At 40.6% G+C, this 27,525-nt stretch overlaps 2 protein-coding genes across 3 annotated transcripts in view; both read right to left on the reverse strand.

Annotated features, from left to right (window-relative positions):
* The window catches only part of chst11 (carbohydrate (chondroitin 4) sulfotransferase 11), a 92,539-nt gene extending 79,350 nt beyond the window's left edge, over positions 1-13,189 (reverse strand). The window contains exon 1 of one of the 2 annotated variants that reach the window (XM_053313965.1): positions 13,028-13,189. In XM_053313965.1, coding sequence (XP_053169940.1) covers positions 13,028-13,130 — 103 coding nt within the window. In that variant the 5' untranslated portion in view covers positions 13,131-13,189. Of the gene's footprint in view, positions 1-13,012 lie in introns of both variants that reach the window. The other variant, XM_053313964.1, reaches the window with a different exon arrangement.
* Positions 13,190-14,527: 1,338 nt separating this feature from the next.
* LOC128385245 (thioredoxin reductase 1, cytoplasmic-like) lies at positions 14,528-27,427 on the reverse strand. Its single transcript, XM_053344098.1, has 15 exons — positions 27,411-27,427; positions 26,499-26,638; positions 24,244-24,316; positions 23,947-24,063; positions 23,706-23,848; positions 22,312-22,427; positions 21,993-22,218; positions 21,871-21,910; positions 20,917-21,005; positions 20,597-20,673; positions 20,351-20,504; positions 20,073-20,180; positions 19,882-19,977; positions 17,498-17,632; positions 14,528-16,126 (listed from the first exon to the last, which is right to left on the reverse strand). Exons 2-15 carry the CDS (start codon positions 26,586-26,588, stop codon positions 16,061-16,063), a joined length of 1,530 nt encoding a protein of 509 aa, XP_053200073.1. The 5' UTR covers positions 26,589-26,638; positions 27,411-27,427; the 3' UTR covers positions 14,528-16,060.
* Between the last annotated feature and the right edge of the window lie 98 nt (positions 27,428-27,525).

Here is a 27,525-nt window from a genome sequence, read left to right on the forward strand (position 1 = left end):
TACCAAGCACCAATGACATTTAGCACTTAGCAGTCTTTAAAGAGTGTCCGAGAGTGGATTATTTCTTTCGGTGAGCAGAATGAGTCAAAAATCCAGAGAGGCAGGAGGAGGAAGAAGAAGATGAGGAGGAGGAGGAGGAGGAGGAGGAGGAGGAGGAGGAGGAGTGGAAAGTTCCTCCCAGTTGATCTGTTAAGTGTCCCAGTAGCAGGCCAGTTCAAATGTTCCTCCACTAGCCGTTTAATGAGACACGGTTCAGCCCTCCTCCACTTAATTAAAGCCATGATTCACTTCTCTTACGCCATGGTGTCTGCAGCCAAGGACGCCATCACACGCTTGTCACCCTCTTTCTTTCTCTCTCTCTCGTTCTCTCTCTCTCTCACACACACACACTGTGGACTGTTTTGGGTTGACTTTCAAAGAGTGGAGAGCCTCACCATGCCCAGTTACTTTCCTTAATTCCTAAAATCAATGTGTTGATGTTCTGAAAGATAAAGATTCCAGCCACACACACACACACATTTGTTGCCTTATCCTCTGGAGGAAAACATGTCACAGATCGGACATACTGTACACTTTCTCAGACCTTCTGAGTGCTTACACACAAACACACTCCCCTGGCTCCTTGCACTCCAGAGGTAAACACTGACTGTGAGATCGGGGCCTGAAAGCTGTTCAGTCACCACCTAAAAATGCAAAAATGCCCCTGCTCTCCCTTGCACCGCTGTTATTAATGCCCAAATGTGGTTAACACACAACGCTCAAGCTCTGGAGCTCTGGACTTACCGCTCGGGGCTAAAACCTAACAACCAAATCAATATTTATCGGCAGCGGCGGTGTGATTACATTCCCATCTCCGCCTGCTCTTGAGGGCCTGTGGACGGGCCGGGGCAGCCGTGCATAATGACCACGGGGATCTATTCCACTCCCACTGTACACTTATCAACATCCTGACACTCTCCACACACACGTACACACACCTACTTAGTTTAAGATCCTCAGACAAAATACACTGACACCCCACCCCAACCTCAGCCTGATGCATCTCATTTAAAGCTGTGCTCAGATTTCTCTATAATTTTCTCTATAATTACACAATGATCTTATCAATATGACGTCTCATTCCACATAATTAAGATCTTATATATCTTTTTACCTTATTTGATTCAATTAAAATGTTTGGGCTATGGGAAAGAAAGGTTACTCTGTTTTTAGACAGAATTTTTCGCACCCTGCTTTTAATAGATCTTGGTATGTTTCTGCTATTAAAGCAATTTTATTACAGAATGACATAATGCATTTGTTTTGCATCATGGGAAATGATCCACTTTTATCCCAAAGATTGGCTTAATGTAAAAGCTTCAGTACAGTATTGTTCCAGGGTTTCCCACAGTGTTATAGATAGATAGATAGATAGATAGACAGACAGACAGCTAATCAATGAATCGAGTAAATGATCAACAGGTTAATCAATAATGGAAATAATCATGAGTGGTGATACATCACAGACCGAAGGCCATGTATTTAATGAGTTAGGCAATTATCTAGTAAATATGACAAGACCAGATGTGTCAGCATGTCTGATTGAGCTCAGCAGGTGACTGATTTAATAAATGGCACTGTACCCATGCTGTGCAGTAATTCACCAAAATTATAGAAGCATGTACGTCATAATCTTGGAAAAAAGAAAAAGACGGTTTTACAATTGGGGAAAAATAGAAATAAATAGCACAATCAGATGCTGATGTGTGAGAAAGAAGCATGAGAAAGTCCCTGACTCCTCCACTAACCAGTTATGGGGGAAACCATAAAAGAAATCTAAACAACTTCATGAATCATCCTTTTAATGCATTCTTCACTTCAGGTAGCAGCTTCCATGTGTTCGTAACATGCTAGCGGAGCCCAAAGAACGCCCAATCAGCATTCACTTTACAAAAAACACAGAAGGTGCATGTTTTAACTACACAGAATGCATCTGCTGTATAGATCTAAATGCGTGTGCAAGTGTGCGGTCGCTCCACAAAGTCGTGCATTAGTTATTTTTGTCCTCGTAAAAAGTTTTGCTGCTGGAATCTTGGCGATGTAGTGAACACTTGCGGCTTGTTTGACCCAGCTAACATGAAAGGTTCTTCCAGTTTGAACCTTATTTTGTTCAGTCAGAGGATGGCGTTACTGTTGGTTTATGATTCATTAGTGCAACAAGTGGAACTTTACGAGAAAAGGTCTGCTCGAATTTACTCTGGCTCCGCAAACAAACTGATCACAGTGATTCCATTGAAAATGCCTGATTGAGGTGTGACATTGGGCTGTCATGAGTAAAAGTTAACTTGTTTTATAGAGTAAAGTCAAATTCAGGGCAACGAAGGATGCCACAACAACCCTTAATAATCTTACTGTCACTACAGACAAGAACAAATCTACTCTGCTTACAGAAAGTTCACAAAACAACTACAATCAATGGAATGGTAAATGGTTTCCTAAACTGCAGCAAGTGTACATAGAAAGCTGGACTCAACAAAAGCTGAACCTTTTCACCTCCTGCATTCGTGCCATTCTTCCAAAGAAGAACCACATACTGTAAAGCCTGAGTAGCGTGCTGTTTACTTCATGAAATCCTCAGAATACATGTTTCGTGCTGTCTTTGAAGAATCCAAACATCCCCTTTTGTTTGGAGTCTCCATTACTGTAAGCACTGGTCCCTTTCCTTCCAGTGGCGGACACCCTTTTCCTCTGCACACACACACACACACACACATTACACAGACTCAGACATGCCAGATGTCAGTGTGGAACATGGAAGTCTGACAGATGGTAGCCATGTTTCAGTTTATTGCTGTACAAGGTTTTAACCCATTATCCTGCCTGCACACACACACAAACACACAAACACACATACACACACGCCTTAAAACCCAGCACAATCACCATGAGAAATAATGCTTTAAATATCTAAATGTGCCGATGCACTTAAGCCTGATTATGTTGTGTTTTTGTTTCACTATCTGCTCTCTGCTTTTAGAAAAAGATGGATGGATACACGTCAAAACAACCCAATCAACCTGAGACACATTTTACGATGCGTTCAAGGCAGATGTTGGGGCGTAGAGAACACTGCTAACGCTGACATTTCCTATCATTAACGTCCCCGCAATCCTCTGGGATCACGATAAACCCCCCTCAAGAACATCTGTTAAATAAAGACGTCTGCACCGCAACACCTTTCACCCATTTGTGCCTCGACATGAGGACACACACACTTCCTGTGCTGCTTGATATTATATAGTTTAGTTGCAATCACACACTTGTATAACTTGGATCAGGAGGGTCACACAGACACAGCAGACTTCTTTTCCAGACAGACGCTGATTTTTCAAAGGGGGGAAAAAAAGGATGGGTGACGGCACATTTCCCATGTGTCTGCTGCGTCTGAGAGATTGTGTGTGTGTGTGTGTGTGTGTGTGTGTGTGTGTGTGTGTGTGTGTGTGTGTGTGTGTGTGTGTGTGTGTGTGTGTGTCATATGTGTAAATCCCTTCAGGCAAGGAGGCCTCGCTGATGACACACAAATGAAGTTATCAGGGATGCAAAACTGGAGGCGGTTAGGTCTGCGTGGGCCATTCCTCTGCTTTTTCTCTATCTTTCTCTTACACACACACACACACATGCACACGCACACTTGTTCACTCTGAAGGACAGTGTCTGTCTATTGTTTTTACTCAGATAAAGACTGTTTGTTGTTCCGAGCTATGGGAATGTCTCACTGTGTCTGTTAATGACTTAATGGTCATAAAAACTGTGTGTGTGTGTGTGTGTGTGTGTGTGTGTCTTCTACTTCTATACTCACAAGAGGAAAAATAAGTCCCAACAAGGCTAGGAAAATGAGGAACTCTTCCCCAGTCTAGGTTAACTTCTTTCACAGGATATATTGGATCACAATTGATGTCCAAAAAGTGTGTGTGTGTGTGTGTGTGTGTGTGTGTGTGTGTGTGTGTGTGTGTGTGTGTGTGTGTGTGTGTGTGTGTGTGTGTGTGTGTCTTTCCTCTAGGCAGCCGCTCATGCAGATGGTCATCAGTAGTGAATGAGGAGTCTTCAGCGCCGAGCCCCCGGCTGCTGCTTGACCCAAACTCCAGACGGCCGGGCAGCAGAGTCCGTCTGCTCAGAATTACTCAAAGAGAGACTCAGGAAGACACGTGGAGCAGTTAAAGCCAGGGGAGACACTACGTTGTTTCAAGCCTGATTATAACCAGAGCTCGCCATGATGATTTTTGGAGACTTTTACAAGCCTGTGCTAAAGAGTTCAGGCCATAATGAACTTGTAGTATAAGAAGCAAGAGACAGAAACATTACTGGCTTTATCTAACAGTTAAGGAGATTGAAATGTTGTACATCCCATATATGTTTGTTCTAAGATTAAAGGTGCAGTGTGTAGAATTTAGTGGCATCTGAAATGGAATATAATATTTACAAGTATGTTTTAATTAGTGTATAATCACTTGAAAATAAAAATGGTTGTATTTTTGTTATGTTAGAAGGACTCCTTTATATCTATATAGGAAGCGGGTCCTCTACCACATAGGCCACCATGTTTCACTGCCATTTTTCTACAGAAGCCCATAATGGACAAACCAAACACTGACTCTAGAAAGGGACTTGCATTTTTGGAAGTTTCGCTGCCACCAAAGTAGTAGTAGTACCTTTATTGTCATTATATTGAGGGTCAGACAACAATATGACGAAATTTAGATAGCACTCCCTGAGGCATAAAAACATGGGAGTATTTAGTTCATTGCAATCTGTAACCTCACCACTAGATGTCACTAAATCCCGCTGGTCCTTTTAAAGGGAAAAAACATCAACGCTCACATGTTATTTGGTATCTGTTGCGTGAGAGTGAGCGCAAGTGTTTTGTGTTCCCTCAAAATCTGCATCACTGATTAAAATCTAGTGTACTGTTTGAACTCTGAAGAGATCGGTATGATCGAAGCGTTGTCCGAACATGTGCAAAAGCAACCGCTTACCTGTTCTGACAAGATAGACCGAAAGAGAGATTAAATGCGCTGTTTAAATGTAGATGACGGTTCATGAAGTTGCACTCAACTGTACACATAAAAAGAGGAGATGTGTGGAGGATTAAAAAAAGAAGAGTTCATTGCCCAATTTCTCAACTCTACACACCTGGTCTATCACTGCATGAAGTAGGTGTAGCTGCTAGTTACAAAAACGTACTGCTGCCTTTAAGTAATGATGTTTTTAAGCATGAGAGATGCTCACCCTAATGAATCTTATCAGCAGTGTATCGTGGAGAGATTCTGCTGCCTGTTGCTGTTTTCTCCAACTGACTGTACACAAGCAGAGAATGACTAAGATGCTAAATTGTAACTCTTAATCTTATAATTCCTATTTGCTCATGTGCTGTATATAAAGCCTTTTACTCAATATTTATAATTCACTCAGGAAGCTGGTACGAATAAAAATTGAGAGTATAGAAAGAGACTCTGCAAAGTAAAAACTAACATCAAATTTTTAATAGACTGATCAGATATGTGAATAATCTCCTTGGCAACTTCAAATTTGTCTCATTCACACAGTTTCATATTTTATTAAACTGATATATTATACATTCAGGCTCTCTGCTGCTGCTACTGCTGCCTTTACATTCATGTGACGGCATTCAATTCAGACAGGTGTCATGTTGAAAGTGATACAGAAATACAGTTACAAGGTTTGACTTTGTTACACTGAAGACTTTAATGTAAAAGTGACGTTGACAGTTCACTTAACTTGACTGGAAAATGCAGAAGTGAGGTGCATAGGTGTCTCTTAGCGGTCGTTTAAAAAAAGAGGAAAAAAGAGGCTAAAAAGCTGCAAACACTGACAGATTTTAACTGTGGCTGCCTCTTTTTTATGCCTGTTAGACATTCTGAAAGATGCTGATGACATTAAAAAAAAAGAAGCCTGATGCTACTAATCTGGGTGTACCAGTATTAAATGTAGATGCTAAAGTCATAGTGGGACACAGCAGGGGAGCCACACGCCTCCCCAAAACCTCCACCACCCCCCTCCCTCCCTCCCCTGATGCGCAGAGGTTTGATCCGGGATTTAGCAGCAGAGCCTGGGCAGGAAAACAGCAGTTGCACTAAGATCACACAAACAGGACGTCCGGGATACACTCTCACAATACACACACACACATGCAGAGTGTAGAGGAGTGTGCTGGCGTAAGGGACAATGACTGGGGGGCTGCGCAAACACACCCGCTGACATGACTGCAGTCACACACGCAAACAAAGGCTGTGTTTTTTTTTCATCTCTTCGGGTCATCGCCACTCTCAGCTGAATTTCTCTGCATGTGATAAGATCAGAGAGGCTCTGTGTTGCACGACCAAAAAGATGGGCGCTGCCATCTAATACACAGCAAACAACAGGCACAATTCAGCGATAGAGAACCACAAAAGAAATGCAATTAATTATATGCAGAGCTCTCCAATTATTTCTTACAGAGTTTGAGAAAGTGAATGAGCACTTTTTCCAAAATGTGAAACTATTCCTTTAAAGTTTGTGGCTCAGAGATTGTGATTTTGTGATGATGAGCAGAGCAGCAGTGCCTAACTGTGTCATCATATATAAAAATGGACAAACAAATTATGAACCACAGACATTGAATGAGAATATCCAACCCCATCTTTCTAAATACTCGTGATCTCCAGTGGTGTTAAAACAATTAAGCTATTCTTCTTCATTCTTATTGTTTTATCTTTAAATAAGTTTGTCAGGCAAATATATTAAAGTGTTTGTTGATTCCATCTTATCAAGTGTAAGGCTTTGCCGTTTTTCTCTCTTTTACATCTTAATATCTTATCATTTCTTTGAAGTCGTCTCCTAAGGCTCTTAAATCTTGTAATGAGCATTTTTCGCAGTTTTTTGATCTTTTATGGACTCAACACTTAAATAATTAATTGTAAAAAAGACACATTAATCATTAGCTGCAGCCCTAAACTCCTGTTTTACACCAACAACTTCAGTATATTGGTATATATCTTAATCGTGCTGTACATTGCACTAGGTAATTTCCTTTTTTGTTGAAAGTATTAAATGTGTATTTTTTCAGAATAAAAGTCTCTGAAGCCAGATAGACAGGTTTTTGAGGATTTGAGCCCATGTCTGCAATTAAAGGCTCCCATGTTTGAGGTCAGCGACCCCAGCGACCCTCTCCCTGTACTACCAGTGTTACAGCTGACGCTACCACCACGCACCAGTGGAGGTGAGGAATTTCGAGTTTCCCGTAGAAATTCCAGGCAGGAATATTTCATTCTTTCCCAAGACTTTCCCATTCCTTGCTTCAAACCGGCACATGTTCCGACATTATGGAAATCTCTCCCTCACACACACACACACACACACACACACACACACACACACAGGCATACTGTACACACAGTTTAAAAAAAAAAAAGTCAGTGTCTGGGCACAGCTGACCGCTCAAGAGGCACAAGGGCTTTGTGGCAGATGTGAAATGTGAGCATGCAACTTTGAGGTCTGGGCACACAAGCAGGTTACTACTCACAGTTACAAAGCTGAAAAAGAGAGACATATTACAGTGGGTGAATAGAGCTGCAGCACACGCACATACACACACATATACTCAGATTCCAAAATATCCCAGAGGCACTTCACAAAGAAACTAAACAAGCAGCCCACAGAGCAAACTGCCTTATTAGCCTCTCCAATCTCGGCAGCTCCAGTGCCTTTAAAGGACCAGCGGAGCGGACTGATGAGGCAGGCTGGATCTGTCATGGCTGCAGAGTCACCTTAGGCTCAGACTGAATTCACAGAGACAAGATGGAGGTGGAAGGGCACAGGTCCACCTAAACTAAACGAGCCGGCCCTTTTGGCTGAAATATAATAACAGATGTGACAACCACCATTTGGCATGACTGACTGGGAGGCTGTTTGTGTGTGTGTGTGTGTGTGTGTGTGTGTGTGTGTGTGTGTGTGTGTTTGTGTGTATGCAGCTGTAAGCATATATGCTTCCAAAAATGTTCTTTTTGGAAAAGGCATGTGCTGCCTGACATTCATGACTCAATATTTTAGGCAGAGCTGCTGTCAGTAAGCACCTTAAGTAACTTGAGTGATAGTCTAATGTGAGCTTTCTTGTGAGGCCAGCAGTCATTTTGTCAGAAGAGTTTTCCTTTTGTCCAAATGTTAAATATATTTTATTTCAATTTGGAACACAATTCTTGTACTTATTAGGACTTTGGGCAACTAGTAACCAATATTAGATCAGAATTTGGCCAAAAGCATCTGGTGGAAAGCTCTATTGCGTATATAATGCAATACGCAACTACTGCGTATGTTGATGTATCAAACATACGGCCCGCAGGCCAAAGCTGGCCCACTGAAATGTCCAATCTGGTTGGATTATTTTTCTGAAGTAAATAGATGGTTTACTATAGTAAAACTATAATATAAATATTAGGCTATATGTCATGTGTAGGTCATTGCAATGGTTTTACTGGTCTGGCCCTTGAGGTCAAACTGGGCCCTCTATGTAGCCCTTGAACTAAAATGAGTTTGACACCCCTGCTCTAGATAGATAGCCTAGATAGCCAGATAGCCAAATAGCCAGATAGATAGATAGATAGATAGATAGATAGATAGATGGATAGATAGATAGATAGATAGACACTGGATTGATCCTTCATAGGAAATTGCTTGGTTTATAGGAGCTACATGAAGGTTTCATGAAAACTGAAATCAATTACTAATTAGGCTAGATGTTTCTCATTGAAAAAGTCCTTCTAGCAGGAAAAATGTGTTAATTTCATTCTCAGCTCAGTTCATTAAAGTTTTTGACATAACTCCCAAATCCTCCACAACCACTACATCCTCTGTATTTAAATGTATGTGTATTTTTCACTGTAGAATATTTTTTCTACTCTCATTACAGCTAACTACCTGCACCAATCTCATGATCCTGCGCCAAGCTAACACCAAGCTAACCCCAAGCTAAAAGCAAGCTAACACCAAGCTAATGACACTGAGTTAACACACTGAGTTAACACCTGAGATTAGTAACTGTAACATGCTGAATTTAAAATGGCAACACTTGTCAAAAAAGTAAGCATTACTGCCCAGCACTGACAACAACAGGGGTGGGTGCATTTTCTCAGGTTGATAGTAAAGTAGTTTTGACTGGAGCAACTTTTTTCTGTGAATTATTCAGAGTAATGGAGACAGTTTTTGGAAAGTTTATAAGTTTTAAATACTTTTTGCAGCATACAAGAGCCAAACTCAACACCAATCTGATTATTGTGAGATGGCAGCCGAAATCTCACAGACAAATATCTCAAAAGCTCAGCAGGTAGAATGAAACTATTTACATAACTGGATAATACAAGGAGTAAACAGAAAATAGAGCCTGTATATTTGCAAATTGGGCAAACTGTCACTTTAAGTAAATTACTTTTGAATATAAACTTTATTTCGCCGGAAGATTTATAACTGCTGCATACAAATAATCCTCACTGTCAAGATAATCCAACACAAAAAATTGGCTTGTCCCTTTAACACAGCGGTGCAAATAGCCTAACTGGACACTGAGCATGAGAATTGGCTCGCATTATGCTCTGCTGCCTGTCTGCTTTCTGTCTTCTTTAGCACTACACATTAAATAAAATCTAATTTGACGTGCTCCCAAACTGCGGTTGAATCCAGCGCTGCAGGCTAATGCCAGTTTACCCACAGTCTCTGCAGGTCTGTTCTTTCACTGGCTTCCATGCCAGGTGGAGGAGTCTGTGAGTGGTTTTATTTGCACTGTGAAGATCTCTTTTCTTTTAGGATGTAGGCTACTAGAAGCCTTGGAGATTTGCTCGGTGTGTGTGCTAGTTAAGGTCAGTGTGTAATACCACTATATCTTCCCTCCTCTTCTGTCTCTTTTACAAGAGGTCGCAACCCCAACGGTCCCGGAAGAGAGGTGTGAGTTTACATTAGGAGGCCAGACGGGATTCCCAGGCCCACTAAACATGCCTGAACCACGGAGACACTGCCTGGAAGTTTATCTGATGGACAACAATGGTACTGCCCTGCGTCTGTGTTGTGTTGTGTGTGTGTGTAAGAGAGAGAGAGAAGAATAGGGAGAGTAAAAATGGGAAAATGTGTAGATAGGAGCTACGAAAGAGTGATAAAGTCTTTTCAGAAAGAAAGTAAACAGATTGAGACAGAGATAAGAGGAGGGATTGTAAAGGTAATCAACACACACACGCGCACAGACACACACACACACACACACACACACACACACATACACAGACTATTCACTGGTGTCTGTCTCACCTGTATAATCACGTAAATACACAATGCAGCATTGAAACTTATTTCCCAGCTCATGTACACACATATACACACCCTGCGCCCACACACACACACACACACACACACCCTGCTTTACACGTCTCCTCTTCAATCAGAGCACCCTGGATGCAGCAGCCTGTCATCAAAAAGAAAAGAAAAACCCATCCACTTCGTGACCCTTGTGTGTGTATGTGTGTATTTGTGTGTGTGTGTGTGTGTGCTTGTGTGTGTGTGTGTGGGCGCGTGCGTGCGTGCGTGAGTGTCATAAGCTGACGCAATGCTGCTGGAGATTGGCATAACTCTGAGAGCAGGATCCAGGGGTCCTTGACAGAGGTTTAATGGAGTCTCGGTTCAATTTTTACAATCAATTCCCTCACTGGAAGTTCAGTTAATGATGTACAGATAGCATATAGCAATATCCCCCGCTACAGGATACACTGATTTTTTTTGTTGTTGTGCTAAATCACATATGATTACAGGGGCTCTTTCAGACTGAGGCTCCCTTGAGCAGGATCTTATTAAAGGCTTAAAGGGTCATTTCACCCAAATTATAAACAAACTTAATTTTATAATTTGGTAGTTAGACTCCTTCAGGGTGTAATTGACCATGAGTACCATAGATATGTAGGATAATATAGTGTATATAGCCCTGACCAGTTTTTTAAGGGTGGATACTAAGATTTGAAAGTTTAAAAAATCTGATGCTATATGAATATTAATATATACAGTAATAAAGTAAATATAGAGTAAAATTGCTACCTTAAATTAATTCTTTTGTCAATGCTCTCTGGTGGTACAGTTTCTAACTGTTTGGCATTTCTCTACTTTAATTGCTTGTCATTGATCAGCTAACCTATACATTGATGCCTATATATAAGAAATTAGCTGATATATCTGTCATACTGTACATTTATTTGCTATGCTTCTGCAAACAAAATGAGTGTATATTTGTTCATGCATAGCTCATATATCATAAAAACATTAAATATTTCCTTATTTGGTGTATTAAAAAACACCTTCATCATGTGCACAAGCTCAGTTTATGGCAAAGGAAAGTTGATGATGCAATTGTTATTATTTTACATTCAACACTGAAGTAAAGCCAAGATTAAAACCAGACTTTAAGTAAATGAGGTCCAATTACTAATGTGTTTACTGGTTACTGACATGCAAAAGTTTTGGAGCCCTCGGATCCATTTCCAAACATTGATTTAGTTGTTTTTCTTACAGCAGTAGACATAAAAGAGCCTTAAAAAAAGTTACAGTGTAGTAATATTACGGTGAAGCGACGTGAAATCATATTAGTTCCCTGAAGAAGTGTACTGTAGATGATTTTCTTTGTGGGGATTAGACATTTCAATTGTCCTCCGCTGCCAGCAGCAACACTGGTGACTCACACTGAGCCGGTGTATCTACAGAGAAAAGCCTCCTGAATCAGAGCTGCGACAGTGTGTCAGGTGTAGTTTCATGCTGCTGTGGATGATATTGCTGTCTGCTTCTGCTCTCTGTTGTATCTCATGATGCATCTCTCTCTCTCTCTCTTTCTTTTTATTTCCCCCTCTCTCAGATTACTGTAGATCTCTATGAGGTTTCTCTGCTCTCACATCCTCACCTGTGGAGATGATGTTACTCTGTCACTGGACCTTTTATATTAACATATTCTATAAGAGCCAGATGGCATCATGTAAAATGAACAGAGCATATCAAACACTGACTCCAGCATCAGCATGAATAATCTTTTTTTCTCTTCTTCTTCCTCTGACTGATTAATCTTTTGTTTAAGTAAATGCACATGCGTTTTTTTCTTTATTCTCCACCTTCCAGTTAACCTGTTGTGCTGCAGCTTTGATTTTGGCGCACATGGCCTCTGCTGGACAACACACGCACGGATATCACTTCCACTGGTGCTGATTCATTTATAAAACGAAATTTGGCAAAGCACCAAATAAATCAGATCCTTTTAATTGAATTGAATTTGATGCAAAATCTCCCCCAGGGACCCCCGCTGATATAGAGTGGATGTTCATTCTTGTGTGATGAATAATTAAAAGCGATCTCCGCGCGCGCACAAATCAGAGGACATCAGCCCTTAAACGCTCCCTAGAGGTTTATATTTATGTGTCGACCCAAAGTTCATTCTCTCCATTGTTGCTTCATCTTTGGATGAAATCTGGGGTTCCGCTTCAGACTGACACGTGCCCACCTTTGCCCAAAAATCCCATTACCGTGCCTGTGCCACGTTTCTGGAGACAAAAAGCCTCACTCTGCCATCTCCATGCCACTTGTCAGCTGAGGGGTTGAAACGAAAGAGAGAGACAGAGAGAGAAAGAGAGACAGAAAAGCGCCTGGTTGCTCGCATCCAATCACACCCAAACGCGCAATCCTACACTTCCAGCAACAAAAAGCCGGACAAAAGCGCAACAAGACAATCAATCCCAGTGTCCTGTGATTGTGCCACATCACAGATTTAAAACAGTGTGGACTCCTTGCTGGATGATTTACGCGTTCACGCGGCAGAAGTATCAATTATGTATGTGCTGCATTACTGTACAGTGTGAACAAATCGATGTGTCAACATGCCAGGAGGCTGAAAGACAACATGCCATACATCAACACGCGCGCGCGCGCACACACACCCGAGAAAGAAGAGAGGAGTGAGAGATCCTACCTGGTTGGAACATACTTTGGAAATAAAAGATGACCAGAATAAAGGATCCCAAACAAGTGGCAAAAACCATCCGGCATATCCTGCTCATCCTCATCAGTTCGCTCAGAGTCTGTTTCATGTCGGGACGGAGAGGCTGGAGGTTGCTGCTCGCTTTGTGAGGGAGTGAAGGGCCGGGTTTTTTTTTGTTGCCGGGAAAGCTCCGGGGCTCTGGTGGTACTGATGAGGATTGTCCACCGGTCAATGAGCTGAACGCATCCAACACGGAGCGTACCACTACTGGGTTAAAGGAGGGGTGGAGCGCATTGGACGGCACGATGGCACTCCCCTCCGCTCCGAGGAAATGAGCGCGTCCAGATGTGCGCTTCAATGTGTGATCACCACTTTAAAACTGACTGTTTGACAGTTTACATAAGAACAAAAGAGCAGTAATACAGTGTAAAATATATGTTCAGAAGTATGCTCTGTATATCTTTATATCTGTGTTGCTTTACAAGTAACAGTTTCTGGTTAATTAATAGGCTGCTGTACAGTGGCTCTTATTATCTAGCTCCCAAGGCTGCATTAGTACTCCCTGGGGCCCCTGGAGCTCATGTCCCCCAAACAACTTTTATTTCATTCTGATCGCATAATGCTGCTGTCAGGAGGAAATCTAGTAACTCATATTTTAAATCACATATTTTGTTGTGCACATACTAGGTTTCTAACAGTAACCATAATCATCATAATCAATAGAACGTTTAAGCCACATTTGAAGACTTAAGGGCCCCTGGTCACTTACCCAGATTGGCCATATTGTAATATATATGTAATAATAATAGAGGAACAACAAGCAGAATTTATGATAATTACACTAGCTACTAATGCAATAGTGGCGGTAATTGTAGAAGTGGTTAGATGAGTGATAGTAAGATTAACAAAGTACATTCACTGAAGTCATGTAATTTAATGCATTTTTTATTGAGTGCATTTAAAGGGTGATCATGTATTTTCTTAGTTGTTCAATAAATGCAGTGGAATAAAAAAGTGTGTATAGGTTTGAAATATGAGAATACTCAAGGAAACTAACCTACCTTAAAAGTACTAAGAAAAGTGCTTCAATCAATCAATCAATCAATCAATCTTTATTTATATAGCACCAATACTTCATGACATCTCAGATGTAAGTGTTGAACTTGTTAATTTCACTGCAATTATACAGTCACAGTACTGGTTAATTGGCAGACTAAGATCTTATTTGATGATAGGTATAGATATATAGATAATCTGATATCTGATAATGGATCATCAGTATCAAATTAGCTCCACATGAACCAGTTACAACATCAAAACGCTGAGAATACTTTGATTTTTTTACTCAAGCAGAATATAGAATCAGTTCAGAATCTACAGTTTGCATACTTCAGATACCTCATAATCACCTTATTCTCACTATACTGCTTCCACTGAGTTTTAGTGGTAACAATAAAATGAGCAACGTAGTTGTAGTAATATGACCACATATTGTAGCAGTAATAGTTATAGTAATGGCAGTAATACCAGTTCTTGAGGTACTATTCATTGTAGTAGTACACCTAATAGTAATAGAGATAGTGTTAGTATTTAGTGTTAGTTGTAGCAGTAGAGACAGTAATAGCACTCACAGACATTATAGTGATAGTAAGATCAGTTTTATTGGAATACGTTTTTTCAGTCCACACATCTGTCTCAGTTTTATTTCTCTTTCTTTCCAGTCTGACAAAATGCAGAGGATCGCTTCATTTATCTGTTCCACATACAGCTACAGTGCCACCTACTGGTGTAAGACCACACACTGCACCAGAGTCAAGCAGTGTCTGGGTTAAAGCAGGCAGTGATAGATGGACCTCTTTGCAATGTCTTAACTTTGCTGTGAGACCTGGATAAAGTTACACAAGCTGTTTTGCTTTGATCAAATTATGCTCTAATGGCATTTTCAGACACGTGCCAAAAGAGAGACTCCTGTGCACTTTTTCTAATTAGAATATCTATCTTACTCAACACAAGCGTGTGTCAAGCAGAGAATCAAAAAGAGGTCTTGGAGAAAACCTTTGAAAAATTAGCATCTAATTGTTCTGCTACAATGTTCAGCAGACGACAGCACAATGCATGACAGTATAGGCTTTAGCAGGGATGGATGGGAACCTCTGGACTCATGACAACACATGAAGAGAATTAAAATGACACCCTTGCAAGGGTACATTTTTTAGATTCAGATGCAAAGTGCAGAGCCATGGCTGTGGGGAAAACTTTGAGGGTTAGCGCCACGCTTTGAGGAAGTATCTGCACCCTGGTCCCTGCATTCATTCTTATGAGACACTTCATTTAATGATCTCAATGAATATTCAACAGTTGTTTTTAAGACAGTTGCTATGCTTGGCGGCGCTGAATCAGAGAGAGAATATAAAATAGGAAAAACAAACGAGGCAGCGCATGAGGAACTCTGGCCTACTGTCTCAACGAAGGCGCCATATGCATCAATTAAAGCGACAGCATTCGCCGATAAACACTATTAATTTGGGTAATTCCATAATCCTCGTCTAGTTCATTACATGAAATTAAGGTTGTAAAACCCTCGAGGCTTGTGCTGCAGCAGTAAAAACACAGAGTATAAGCCTGAGCTCTTACTCTGTGTAAATGCGTCAAATCCTAGAGTCTTATCACTCTCCTGCAGCCTTTAAAAACTCAGCTATATTAAAGCTTACAGAGGCTTTTCAAAGGCAGAACCTTTGGGACCATCTTATCGTCTTTAAAGTTGAGAGCTATAAGAATGCATCAATCGTACTGTACATGTGAAAGTAAAACGTTCCTAAAAATTGCAAACAAACACAAACAGACATGAAACAGGAGCTATGCCAGCAGCAGAGCATCAGTCCCCACCCGCCTGTCCATCAGGCTTCAGGTGAAGACGTCATTAGATGGTCAATTTGCCGTCCTGCTGATGTTAACTGCTCAGACTGTCATCAAAAGGACTTCCCCCGCCGTCTTATACTGTTGCTATAGGCGACAGTGATTGACAGCAGGGTGCTAACCTCAGCAGTTCCCCCTCACCATCAAGGCCTCGGACATACGCTGAGTTTGGGTCAAAGAGGTGAACACCTGGAGAGCAGAGAAAGTACCTTATCAGCATGAGCACATAGCAAAGAAGACACTTTGGCATAGAGAAAGGAGTCAAAAACTCGCCATGTACAGTTCTTATGGTGGACATTTTAGAAAATGATTGCTTATGTAGTCATTTGGCAGACGCAGGGCAAAGTTATCCCCAGTTTATCTGAAGACGTGTTCTTGTCCAACTAATTTATCTGCCACTACCCTGCTTTTAGAAGAGTGGTCCATTAGTTACTAAATTCTCCAATAGATTTGTCTGTCTTCCATTTGGTGTTGGACAGGTAGTGTACACTGGTATTATCAGAGCTTTTTTTCTTTTTTTTACTGAAAACAGCCTCTGCTGTGTCAGGTTAGCGAGAGGGGGGGTTTTCAAACCGTAAAAACAGAAAGAATTATCGAAATGTGCTAATGTTCTAAAAGGCTCTGTCGAAGTGAGGGTAACAATTCTCTGTGGGTTTCGCCTTTGTGAGTAACATATATTACAATATTGATTTGTGTAGCTTGTCCTATGAGATGCTATAATCACAAAATCCTGCAGCATCCAAACTGCTGTCAAAAAACATGAAAAGTATTCAACGTATTGAGGTGAAAATGACAACAAAGAGGAAAAGTGGTTATATGTTGCTGCTAACTAAAGATATAATGGACAGTATATGGACAGCTACAAATCAATATGCCAAACCTTTGTAGCAGTGTTTGCAATGGAGTTTAGTTACATCAAAGTTAAAGCAGTTGAAAAGTCAAGACCCAATCTCTGACCTCTGACCCGTAACACATGCTGCCAATAGAGGGTGAATAATAACAGCTCCCTCCCTCAAAACAATCAATTTACCTGATCAATCAATCCAGCGGGGGATCTGATGGATACCAATTACATAACATCCACAAACTCCTTTTTAGATGACATGGCCAGGACCAGTGACCTCTGTTTAACACCTCATTAAATGCTTGATTAATTAAGTTTCGAAAATGTCATGTATTAACCTGCTCATGTACTGCGGGGGTCAGCGGCCACAAAGATGAACTGTGAGCGACGGGGTTTATTAAATATTGTCCATGAATAATTCAGATGGGGGAGCGTTCAGAGAAGGAAACTCATTTGAATTCGCTGCTCTGGCATTGACCCCAAGACGGCAGAGCTTTTTCAAGGACTGAGCATGGTAATGTCTCCAAACTGAGCTCTTAGCACAGTATCTCAAAACACAGTGTGACAGGCCATCAAGAAGGTGATGGTGAATTAATAGCATTGCTACGGGGGAAAAAATCAATAGGTATCAAAAACAGCAGGTGGACATTTTGTGCCTTGACAGCAATCGAATAGAAGCTATTTTTATGAACTAATTGGGAAATAGTGGTGCTGACCTGGGCTGATCCGGGGTGGAGGCCCACAGTGGCGTCCAGCTGTCGTTTTGTGAGACCACATTTCATTGCGGCAACGAAGCCTTGAAGGATATCTCCAGCATTGGGGCCCATGGCATGGAGACCAACCACACGTTCCTGTTGAGACACAGCAGTGTTGTAGATGGTTCACTAACAGTTGACATCATAGACCTTGATGTATAACCAATCTCAAAGAAGACTTGATAAGTACAAGTCAAAGGTTTCAAGGTTCTGACCACTTAGGTTGTCATTTGAAGCCTGGGTCTAAATGTCAAACTCCACAGTAAATTAAAATCTTCAGTATACATATAAATACAGAGATTTATTTGGTGGTGATAGGTTTAGTCAGCATTCTGCAAACTTGTTTGGAAAGGGCTTGAATTATAACATTTAAATGACATTCATTTATAGATAAAAGTTCCACACTGATGGTTTAATGTGTGACTTGTAATGTGTAAGTCCAATTTGTGTCCAAGTCCTTTGATTTCTCACAAAGTTCTAATGCCTTAATTCTTATATCGGAGACCAAATCTCAGTCAGCAAGGTCATGTCCAACTCAGTGGGTGTCAGAATTAGAAATCAAAGGTTGAATGAAGTCCTGAATCCTAATTTCTCAAGTCTGAGCCTGGTTCAAAGTCCAAGTCTCTCTTCATAAATTCCCATGGCTGAGTCATATCAGACCAGAGCTTTGGTTTCTCAGCGTGAGTCTGAGCTACCACGGTTTTGTGTAAACCTAAGTCACCAAGGTTAGGTCAGAGTCTCAATTCCTCAGTGAGTTATTTCTGAATCATCACCACCACCACGTCAAAGAAGTCTGGATAACTCAATGTGGTTTCAAGGCCCTAAAAAAGTTTAGTTCCCATGTCAGAGTCATAGTCACTCACATGGTGTCTGACCAACACATTCTCACAATTAAAAAACCACATCGCTCCATTGTACCATGCACCTCTGAACAACCCATTGGAGCGTTGCTTTCGGTATTAAAACCTTAACAAATCACTGTTAAAAATAATGAAGTTTTATAGTGTGACAAAAAGTGTCTGAGGGTCTGAGTCTAATTCACACAAAGAGAATCAGTGTAAATGAGTAAATGAGAACATTGATATTAACACAGTTATCACCAGCTTGGCAGACGTGCTGAATGCAGTTATCTCAAGTAGTGCCAAGTCCATTGTGGAAAGAGCTAAAAATATATTAAAAGGGGGGGTGGATTAATGAGGTGTGAGCTATTACACAACTTGTGGCATTATGACTAATTTTCCCTGTTGGAAAGCAAAAAAAAAAAATCTTCTTTTCTAGCTAAGGTGTTACTTTTTATACTTTTTAGACTTATGAAGGAGGAATGTGAGGTTCATCTAACTAGGTGGATATGTCTGGACTTTTACAGTACTGGATAGTGCTAATATTATATAGTATCAATTATCATTAAATGATCATATAGCTGTCTTAATAAAGATATTATTTGAATGAATCTCTCAAATGTGAAATGAGACAGCATACAACAACCTACACAGTAACCTATGACAAATGCTAATGCTCAGTTTTTTTGTTGAAACTATTTTAATTCAACTTTATAGTAAACTGCAAGGCCATAGTTGGAGTACTATACTCTCAGGTCAGATGTTCCTGTTATTTTGTCCACTGGTTTTATTAATCCATTTGTATACGCTAGATTAAAAAACAAAACAAAAAGCACACCAACAAAGACAAGCTGGGGTGCAGGACCTTTGTCTCCCCCTTCTGGCAGTGAGAGTAAATGGGGGTCCATGCAGCATGCTCTCATGTGCACCCCGAGAGGGCTGGTAAAAATGGATATGTTGTGACAGTACACCAGCTCACCAGACCAGCAGGATTTGTCCCAGTAAGTCCTATGGCCAGTACACCACTGGCTATAACCTACTGTTGTGGCAGTAAAATGGTGGTGGCAAAGGCTTGCTTGAATGCAGGTTTAATGGATCATTTAGAGGAAATGTTTTCCATTCCAGGTATTGAAGCGACACTAATAGGTTTTGAGTTTAATATTAACTCTGTTTTGGTCTCTTCCAACTCATGACAGAAATATCAGGCTCCTTAGCTGCTAAATGCTCCACTATGTTCACCAGCTAGTCACTAACTATGTCTGATAGTTTTCTGGTTCTCAGCATGTGGTGTACAGTTGTTTTAGAGATTTTTTTATTGAATACTTATACTGACACTGCTGGAAACATGATGTGAGTGAGTGAACCTTTCTACAAAGCTGAGTGGGACTGCAGAAGCTGATTATCTTCTGTGGGTTCATAACTAAGAGTGACACCTTTCACATTTTTTATAGTCCTTTTATCCAATATTGGTTAGTGCGGCTTTAACAAATAAAACATGGTGCATACGTGGTCTGGGATGTGACAGATGACTTTAACATAGCAGGAGTTTTTATTCCTGCCAGGAAGAGTCCACTCCAGCGGCCAGTAGTAGCTGTGATACACCTGCAAAAATGACACACAGTTTGACTTTAAATCTGAAAGACTTGAACTCCTTACATTTCGAGTGTGCAGGCTTGTGTGTGGGGGTGTTTGCGAACCTCTATTGACGCTTCTCCGAATGTTAAGTTAGCTTTCTCCTCGGACAGACCGCAGGCAGCATATTCTACTGGCGTGAGCACAACAGTGGGCACGTTGGTGTAATCACACTGTGAATGAAAAATGATAAGATGATAACTTTATTGTTTCTCATGCAACATTTGGCTCATGCACAAGCTTTAAAACTAAAAAGTAGACCTTTTAATTGAATTTGTCTGACTTTCAAAGGATTCATGCATATGCTGTTACATTAAATATGATTGGATAATAAACTGTGTACCAAGATGCTGTCTCCTGCGTAAAGCCGACGGGCCAGCAGCGTCCCAGCATGCACTGAGAGGCCTGTGGTGTTGGGGCGACCGTGCTGCACCGATCCAATGGCATAAATATGATCTACACTGGTCTGATCCCGCTCATTCACCAGGATTCTACCACTGCAACACACACAAACACACACATGCAATAGTTTAACACAACCTGCCACGAGCAAACCAACCAAAACTGAATGTGGACCGACTGGACGTACTCCTGACTGCACTCCACCCCAACACACTGCAGGCCGACGTCACCGGTGCAGGCCTTCCTCCCAACACAGAGTAGAACCTGTACACAAAATAGCGTCAGGATATTTCTCACACACTGTCTTACTATCATGGGTTGTGAGAATCTTCCACCCACTTGCACCAAGCTAAGAACAAGGCTTTTTGACTAATCTCTAAAATGTTGACTTTTTTCGAGAAAATTCTAGATTTTCACATGACCCAAGAAATATGACACAAACTAAGTGGGTGGAACTGGTGGAAATTAAACAAAATAAATAAAGATTAACTAGCATAGATCACATACTGTGTCAAAGTCTTCCTGTTTAGTTTGGCCATCCTTGTAGACAAAGGTCACTCTGAGTCTCTTTCCTCTGGACAGCTGCTGTGTCGTCACTGCAGAAACACCTGATTTATGTATATTTTTAAAATACCTTCAAATTCAACACAAATATCTGGTTAGAATCAGAATTTAACTTGTAATTTACTTTGAAGCTGTATTAGACTCACACTGAGTTAAATAAATCCAGTAGATCCATTTTCTATCACATTAAATTAAAACTGAGTTACATATTTTATATTTTTTCTTATTGATGCAAATCTCATCAAAATCAAACAACAACTCCATCCTAAGTGTGTGTGTCTATCAAACCCTAATATATCTTATTCCTCTGTGCCTCCACTGTTGTCAAAAAACACATCAATGCGTCACACTGTTGCACTAGGCTACATGTTCCATCATTATTACCATAAACACACACATTGCTGTTTATTTTAGTCAATACCACACCCCCCCACACACACACACACACACACACACACACACACACACACACCAAATGTGATTCAATCTGCAACTGAAAATAGTCCATTTGCTACTGTTTGCTTACTAAAAACTACAGCACACACTGAGCCTTTTAAAGAAATTAGACCAATTTGTGAAGTCTTCAGTAGAAGCCAATGGACAGGCAGTCACAATAGAGATCAGGGAAGTCACAAAGTATCAAGACAGACTAAAGCATTGTTGTTGTTGTTTTTTGCCTTTTCATGGGATTTGTTGACAATTAGAAAAATCTAAAATACTGCCAGATATTGATGCTACCAAAGGGTTACATTTTAAAGATATTCTGGTCAGAATTGTAGTTAATTTTAGGAGTAAACAGATAACAGAAACTACAATGCACATTGAGTTCATTGTGAATTATTTTTGGATATTGTGACAGTTTCCTTCCTCATCCTGACGAAAGGCTGCTGCAGTTACCTGAAAGAACATCCTCACTGCAAGCTCCAGCCTGCTCCACCTAAAAGAGACAAAGAGACATTAAAGATTCCCATGCTTTTTAATAGAGATAACATCATTCCTTAATCGTCTTTACTAAGTACCTTAGTGAGGGAACAGTGATGAAGAAAGTCCACTCCAGCAACTAACATGTGATTTTCTATCTTCTGTGCCATTTTCTGATCAAACCCCTGGAGGAGGTGCGGTTGCAGCATGACGGTGACCGGCAGTCCGAGCCCAGACAGGAAACCGGCACACTCCAGCCCCTCCGCGGAGCCACCTACCACCAGGGTCCGACCTGGAGGGTGAGGCGGGAACAGTAGATCCTCGCTGGAGGGAGAGGTGAGGGAGTTCATTAAAGGAGTTATGTAAAGCGGTGTTTCTTTATTTAAACATGTTCCAGTTTCTGAAGTGTGGGTTGACCTGGTTAGGCAGTACTGTCTGTCTCCAGGTACGTCCAGGTACTGAGGTCTGTCTCCTGTAGCGATGACTAAGGTCTCTGCTGTCAGCTGCCTTTTAATCCCGTTTATACCTGTCACCTGATTGGACACAAATTGAGAAGAAAGACAGCTTACATTGCTTCTGAAAGTGTCCCCCCAATGTTCCCTCTGTTCTTCAAGTTCCACAAGTAGCTACTTCTGGTTAAAAACTCACTTCCAACCAATTAAAATATTCCTGCCTCCATCAAGAGGAATAATGACCACTAGATTATGGTCCTGATACATCTCTATCTATATTGAAGTGACTCAATTCATTTTTAGCCACACTAGCAGTTACAGCATTCCTCTCACCTTACAATGTTTTAGTGTGTGTTTCTCTTCTGTGTTTCTTTTAGAGGTCCTCTGTTTGCCTGTGTTTTTGCTAATTCATTGATATTTTTATTGTCTTCTCTGTTTTTCTTGCTTCTGCCTCATTGATTGTATATTTTTAATACCATTGTCTTAAATGTTTGCAGGTTTTTATGGTCGTTTTCAAGTTTTGTGAAAGGTGCTATACTAAATAAATGTAATATTATTATCATTATTATTATTACAGTTATAGTGATAGCATTGCCGGTCTGTCAGTCAGACAGAAATTTTAAAAATGTCAAAGACGCAGACCAACAAACAAAGGTCAAAGAACAGGATAAGATACCTAAAGGCAAATAAATCGCAATAAAAAAACTAAAAAATTGACATAAGGTCTGTTATCAGAAGGTAGAGTCATTAAAAATGTCATTTAAAATGACTACTGGCGGAGTTTAGTCACCTGATAGCAGAGGGAATGAGAAATGTGGAGTTCTCCTCGAAGGTACATGATAGTGGCAGCTTGAAGGCATCACTGAGAACTCACAATATAACACGTGATCAGGTTGGCTGATAATATTTGTCGGAGCTATTTGTTGTTCTTGTTAAATTAATGATTAAATGTTAATTTATGTATTTTCTGTTGCTGTTTGTTTTGAAGAATACAGCTTAATTAGTTTGATTATAATGTAAGTATTATTTTAATTAATTTGAGTACTGGTTGATGCTTTTGTTTTAAAGGTACTGGGCAGTTATTTCTATAAATAGACAGGTAGAAGACCAGCAGGCATCAGGAAGGGCATATGCTTTTTTTTACCAGGGCAAGAGAGATGCTATTGTTCTTTCTTTGCTCGCAATATGTTTATATAAACCAAAGAAACATCCTGCTTGCCTGGACATTACCCTTTTTTTCCCCTGCGTAAGATTAATTGCTGAGGTGCCTCAGTGGTCGTTTGATCTTGAGTTTATTTATTTATTTCTCTTCCTTTTTTTTATTTCCATATTTTATTTTTCTCATCATGGTGTGTTTACCTGCACTGTGTGGGGCGCCACTATCTCTCCAGCAGCATTGAGGTACAAGACTCCACAGCTCTCCAGCTCTCTCTTCAGCTCTAAACTGTGAGACTTCACCTGCTCCTGCACAGCTTCCACCAGCTCACTCCAGCTGTGCTGCACTGAAATAACAGCACAGAGAACAGAATAACCAGAAACTGCTCATTTGCTGCTACTTTAACCGTAATGAATAAAAATAGCACATAACTGTCTAAATTACCCTCCTCTTTGAGCCTCCAGCCATATTTCTGAGAGTCTTTAACAGCTTTGCCAAGTAGTGATGCCTGTTGTAGAAATGTCCTGACACTGTCCAAATTGAGACTGGAACCTCCAAGCTCTAGAGGAAAAAGAAAAGTAAGGATGAAGAAAGAAAAGGAAAGAAAAAAGATAAAGACAGTGACAGTAGAACTCAATAAAAACACAGTGTATGATACCTAACATGTCTACGAAAGTGGAGGAGAGAGGAGAAATGAGTTATAATCACCACACCTCTCCACACAGAGAATTAAACACTCACCCCTCTCTGTGCCTCTCGGAGATGGAGCCTCGAGGTCAAGGATCAGCACCTTTTTCCTCCGCGCTGCAGCTTCCTGGAGGAGCGAGAGAAGAGGAAAAAAAAAACAGCATAAATTAGAGCAACAGAGTCAGACGGCGACAGAGAGAGAGATAGAGAAATTAAATATTTAAAACCGGTTAAGCATCTGTCCTTCTCAACAGTCCCTGCTCTTGCCCCCTTCATCTCATTTCCACTTTTCCTCTCTAGAGCTGCCCACAGATTATTCCATTACCATAAAGCCCATTAATATGATAATTATCTGAGCTCTTGCTTTGCGTTCGTTGACCAGATTAGCAGTAATTATGAGGTTGAGTTGGTGGAGTGTCCTTTTTAAACCACTGGGAGAGAAGCTGGAGTTGCTGGATGCATGCAATGATGAGAGGTGGGGACTTACAGCTGTGGAAAGTACACATGCAAATGAATGGAGAGCTTAGATTTTGAGCTTTGAATTGTGCCACCAATAACCAGGATACTATCAGGAGGGGTTACGTGCTTAGCATACTTAAAGGTGCACCCATTTAAATAATTAAATATATACCAGACTGCACACCGCACAGTGACTTTAAGAATCGAGGAGTTAAGTGTGCTCTGGTGGTGTTTGATATGTCTACATTTATCATAACAAGGTATCTGTGGGTGTTTTGCATGTTTGCTCTTGATTTAAGTGTAAGCTCAGAAGCATGAAACCTACAAATATGATGCTCACAGCATTCTATGAATATGCATATTTTTTTGCCTGTGTAGGTGTGTATGCATCAAAATCTAAAATGTACTTTTAATGCAATGTTTGATGTGACATTTGGGTTACTGTGCCATGTGTGTTGTGTGGCCGTCACCTGCAATTAAAGATTCCCTCTAGACATGTTTTAAGGCACACAAATACAAATAATCTCCTTAAAATAATAATTTGCATTTGATGTGTTTTTCCCCACAAAAAAGTTAAACCATATTGTTAAGAACTCTTAAAATGATACAAATCCTTCTACCTATGAATATACAAACACTATTCTTAGTGTTTGTGCACTGGAGGCTTCACGTTTCCACATCACACTTGTATAAGTTGCATATTGGATCATTATTGGCTCCTAATTATTTGTGATGCTGCAAATCATCAGATTTAAGGTGAGCACAGAGAAACTTTCCTCCTTCAGAAGATGAATGCGAAAACAAACTCTGCACAGTGAAGAGAACAACATTATGGGACAGCTGTGGCTCAGGAGGTAGATTGGGTCGTCCACTAATTGGAAGATCGGCTGTTTGATTCCTGGTTCCTCCGATCCACATGTGAAGGTGCCCTTGGGTAAGATACTGAACCCTGAATTCCTGCGCCAATGGTTTAAGAATTTGTGAGTGAATGGGTGAATGTGACATGTAGTGTAAACGCGCTTTGAGTGGTCAAAGTATTAGAAAAGTGCTATATAAGTACAGCCCATTTACCATCACACTGATGTAACAATAAGCACAACAGAAGGGGACTCTGGCATATTGTCTTCATGTGTATGTTTTCAAGATTTAAGAGATCCTACTGTCATATGCACAGCAACACAGCAGATGGCAGCATTGATAGCGATGAAATTTGGCTTCTTGGAGCTCTAGTTCCAATTAGAATATATAATGATATGAGTATAAAATGAGAGAGGAAAGGAAGAGAGAGGAGAGAGAGGCGAATTACAATATAAAGGAATACATTATATTGTGCATTGGTACGCAGGTATTGTGTTGCACATAAGTGATGGGTGATAAAATTATATATATTGCCTAGTAGGGAAGAGAGTTTGTGTGTTGGATGGTGGTGAGTAACTGTAGAGAGAGACTGAGAAAGACGGGTGGTTGGGGTGGTTTGATTCCTTGATCATTTCCAGCTTTGCCCGTGCTCTGTGACTGTCCTTAGCCTTCTGAAGACTTTGCAGGTTCTTGGTCCTCACCAACCACTCAGTGTTAGTTGAACATCTGCTAATCTATGTGCACTGGTGTATTATTGGTCAAACATTATTAAGTCCATGCAGAATTATAGACAAACAGAGAAGGAGTATGCTGGAATTTTTCTGTCTTCTCATGCAACTAGAAAATTCCAAATGTTACACTGAGTGCATGAGAGAGTATTTATGCAAAAGAATGGATTTATGCTGTCTGTCAACCCTGCTTTTCAAAGCTTCATAAAAAGACAGAGAGCAAAAGACAACCTCTCCGAAAAGCAGAGTAAGAATTGTGCTGACCTTTGCCACAGCCAGCCCTCCTGACCCCCCTCCAATAACCAGCAGGTCGTAGTCATAGGACCCCAATGACGGCACGGTCTGAGAGTCCATGTTTCACCGTCAAAAGCCTGAACTCTGAGAGCCGTCCTCTGATATTAGATCTAAAAGCACAGACACACAAAATCAAAGCCAAAACAACCCTCAGTGAGGAGGGACTTTGGCCCCTGGACTCTCGGACAGCAATAGATGTGGATTGGGCTAAATGACATTAGCTGACCGACACTTTTGGATTGCCAATACTGATGTTTTTGTAAGACAGCTACACAATGTTTTGTGAAAATGTGTAATTTTTACACACAAATTGCAAGAAAGTTGTGTTTCCTGACTTCAGAATGTAAAAATACACACAGTGTTATAATATGGAATCCAATCAAATCAACAATCATTGATCACAGTAATCATATCTACCATGCCGGACATGACACTAAAGTTGATTTTGAATAAAAATGTTATGTTGTAACTAAAGTGTAGGTCTGTTGACCAGAGTTTCTTCTTCTTTTTTAAGAAATCCTGCTGCGTTTTGCAGGAATGAGCTTTCAATAGTTATTGTGACATTCCCAGGGCGACATCTGGTGGTGAAACTCTTCAATATCAACGTCAGCATTTTCAACTCAACAGCTGTCTTTACAGAGTACTGGGAAACTTGTATTTAAAACAGCGTATCATTAAAACACAGCATAGCAAAGACTATACTACTATACTACATACATACACGCTGACTTTTGTTGGCAGTAAAGCTGATCAGGACAACACCTTTGCTTCTATAAAAAAGACTGAGATGAAACGTTAACACTTTAAAGCTGTTTTCTAAACACATACAATGTAGAAAATACGAGATAAATATGCACATGCAACCGCTGTTTCGTTGTTTACTTCGTTATAATTTGCCATTCAGTAAAAAACGCTTTCTGCTGACCCTTCGATACATGGCTGCAGGCGATAGTGGAGTGGGAACTTTTAAGGGAACAGCCAGACAGTTCTCTTACAC

The sequence above is a fragment of the Scomber japonicus genome, chromosome 23 (genome assembly GCF_027409825.1).
Source record: "Scomber japonicus isolate fScoJap1 chromosome 23, fScoJap1.pri, whole genome shotgun sequence".
Taxonomy (NCBI): domain Eukaryota; kingdom Metazoa; phylum Chordata; class Actinopteri; order Scombriformes; family Scombridae; genus Scomber; species Scomber japonicus.

Bases quoted from the DNA above. Each gene is read 5' to 3' on its own strand.
- LOC128385245 (XM_053344098.1), bottom strand. From the start codon at position 26,588: ATGGACTCTCAGACCGTGCCGTCATTGGGGTCCTATGACTACGACCTG. The intron at 24,317-26,498 runs GTCAGCACAATT...TCGCTCCTCCAG, and splicing joins GAGGGCTGGCTGTGGCAAAG to GAAGCTGCAGCGCGGAGGAA. The intron at 20,181-20,350 runs GTACACAGTTTA...TTTCATTCACAG, and splicing joins ACGCAGGAGACAGCATCTTG to TGTGATTACACCAACGTGCC.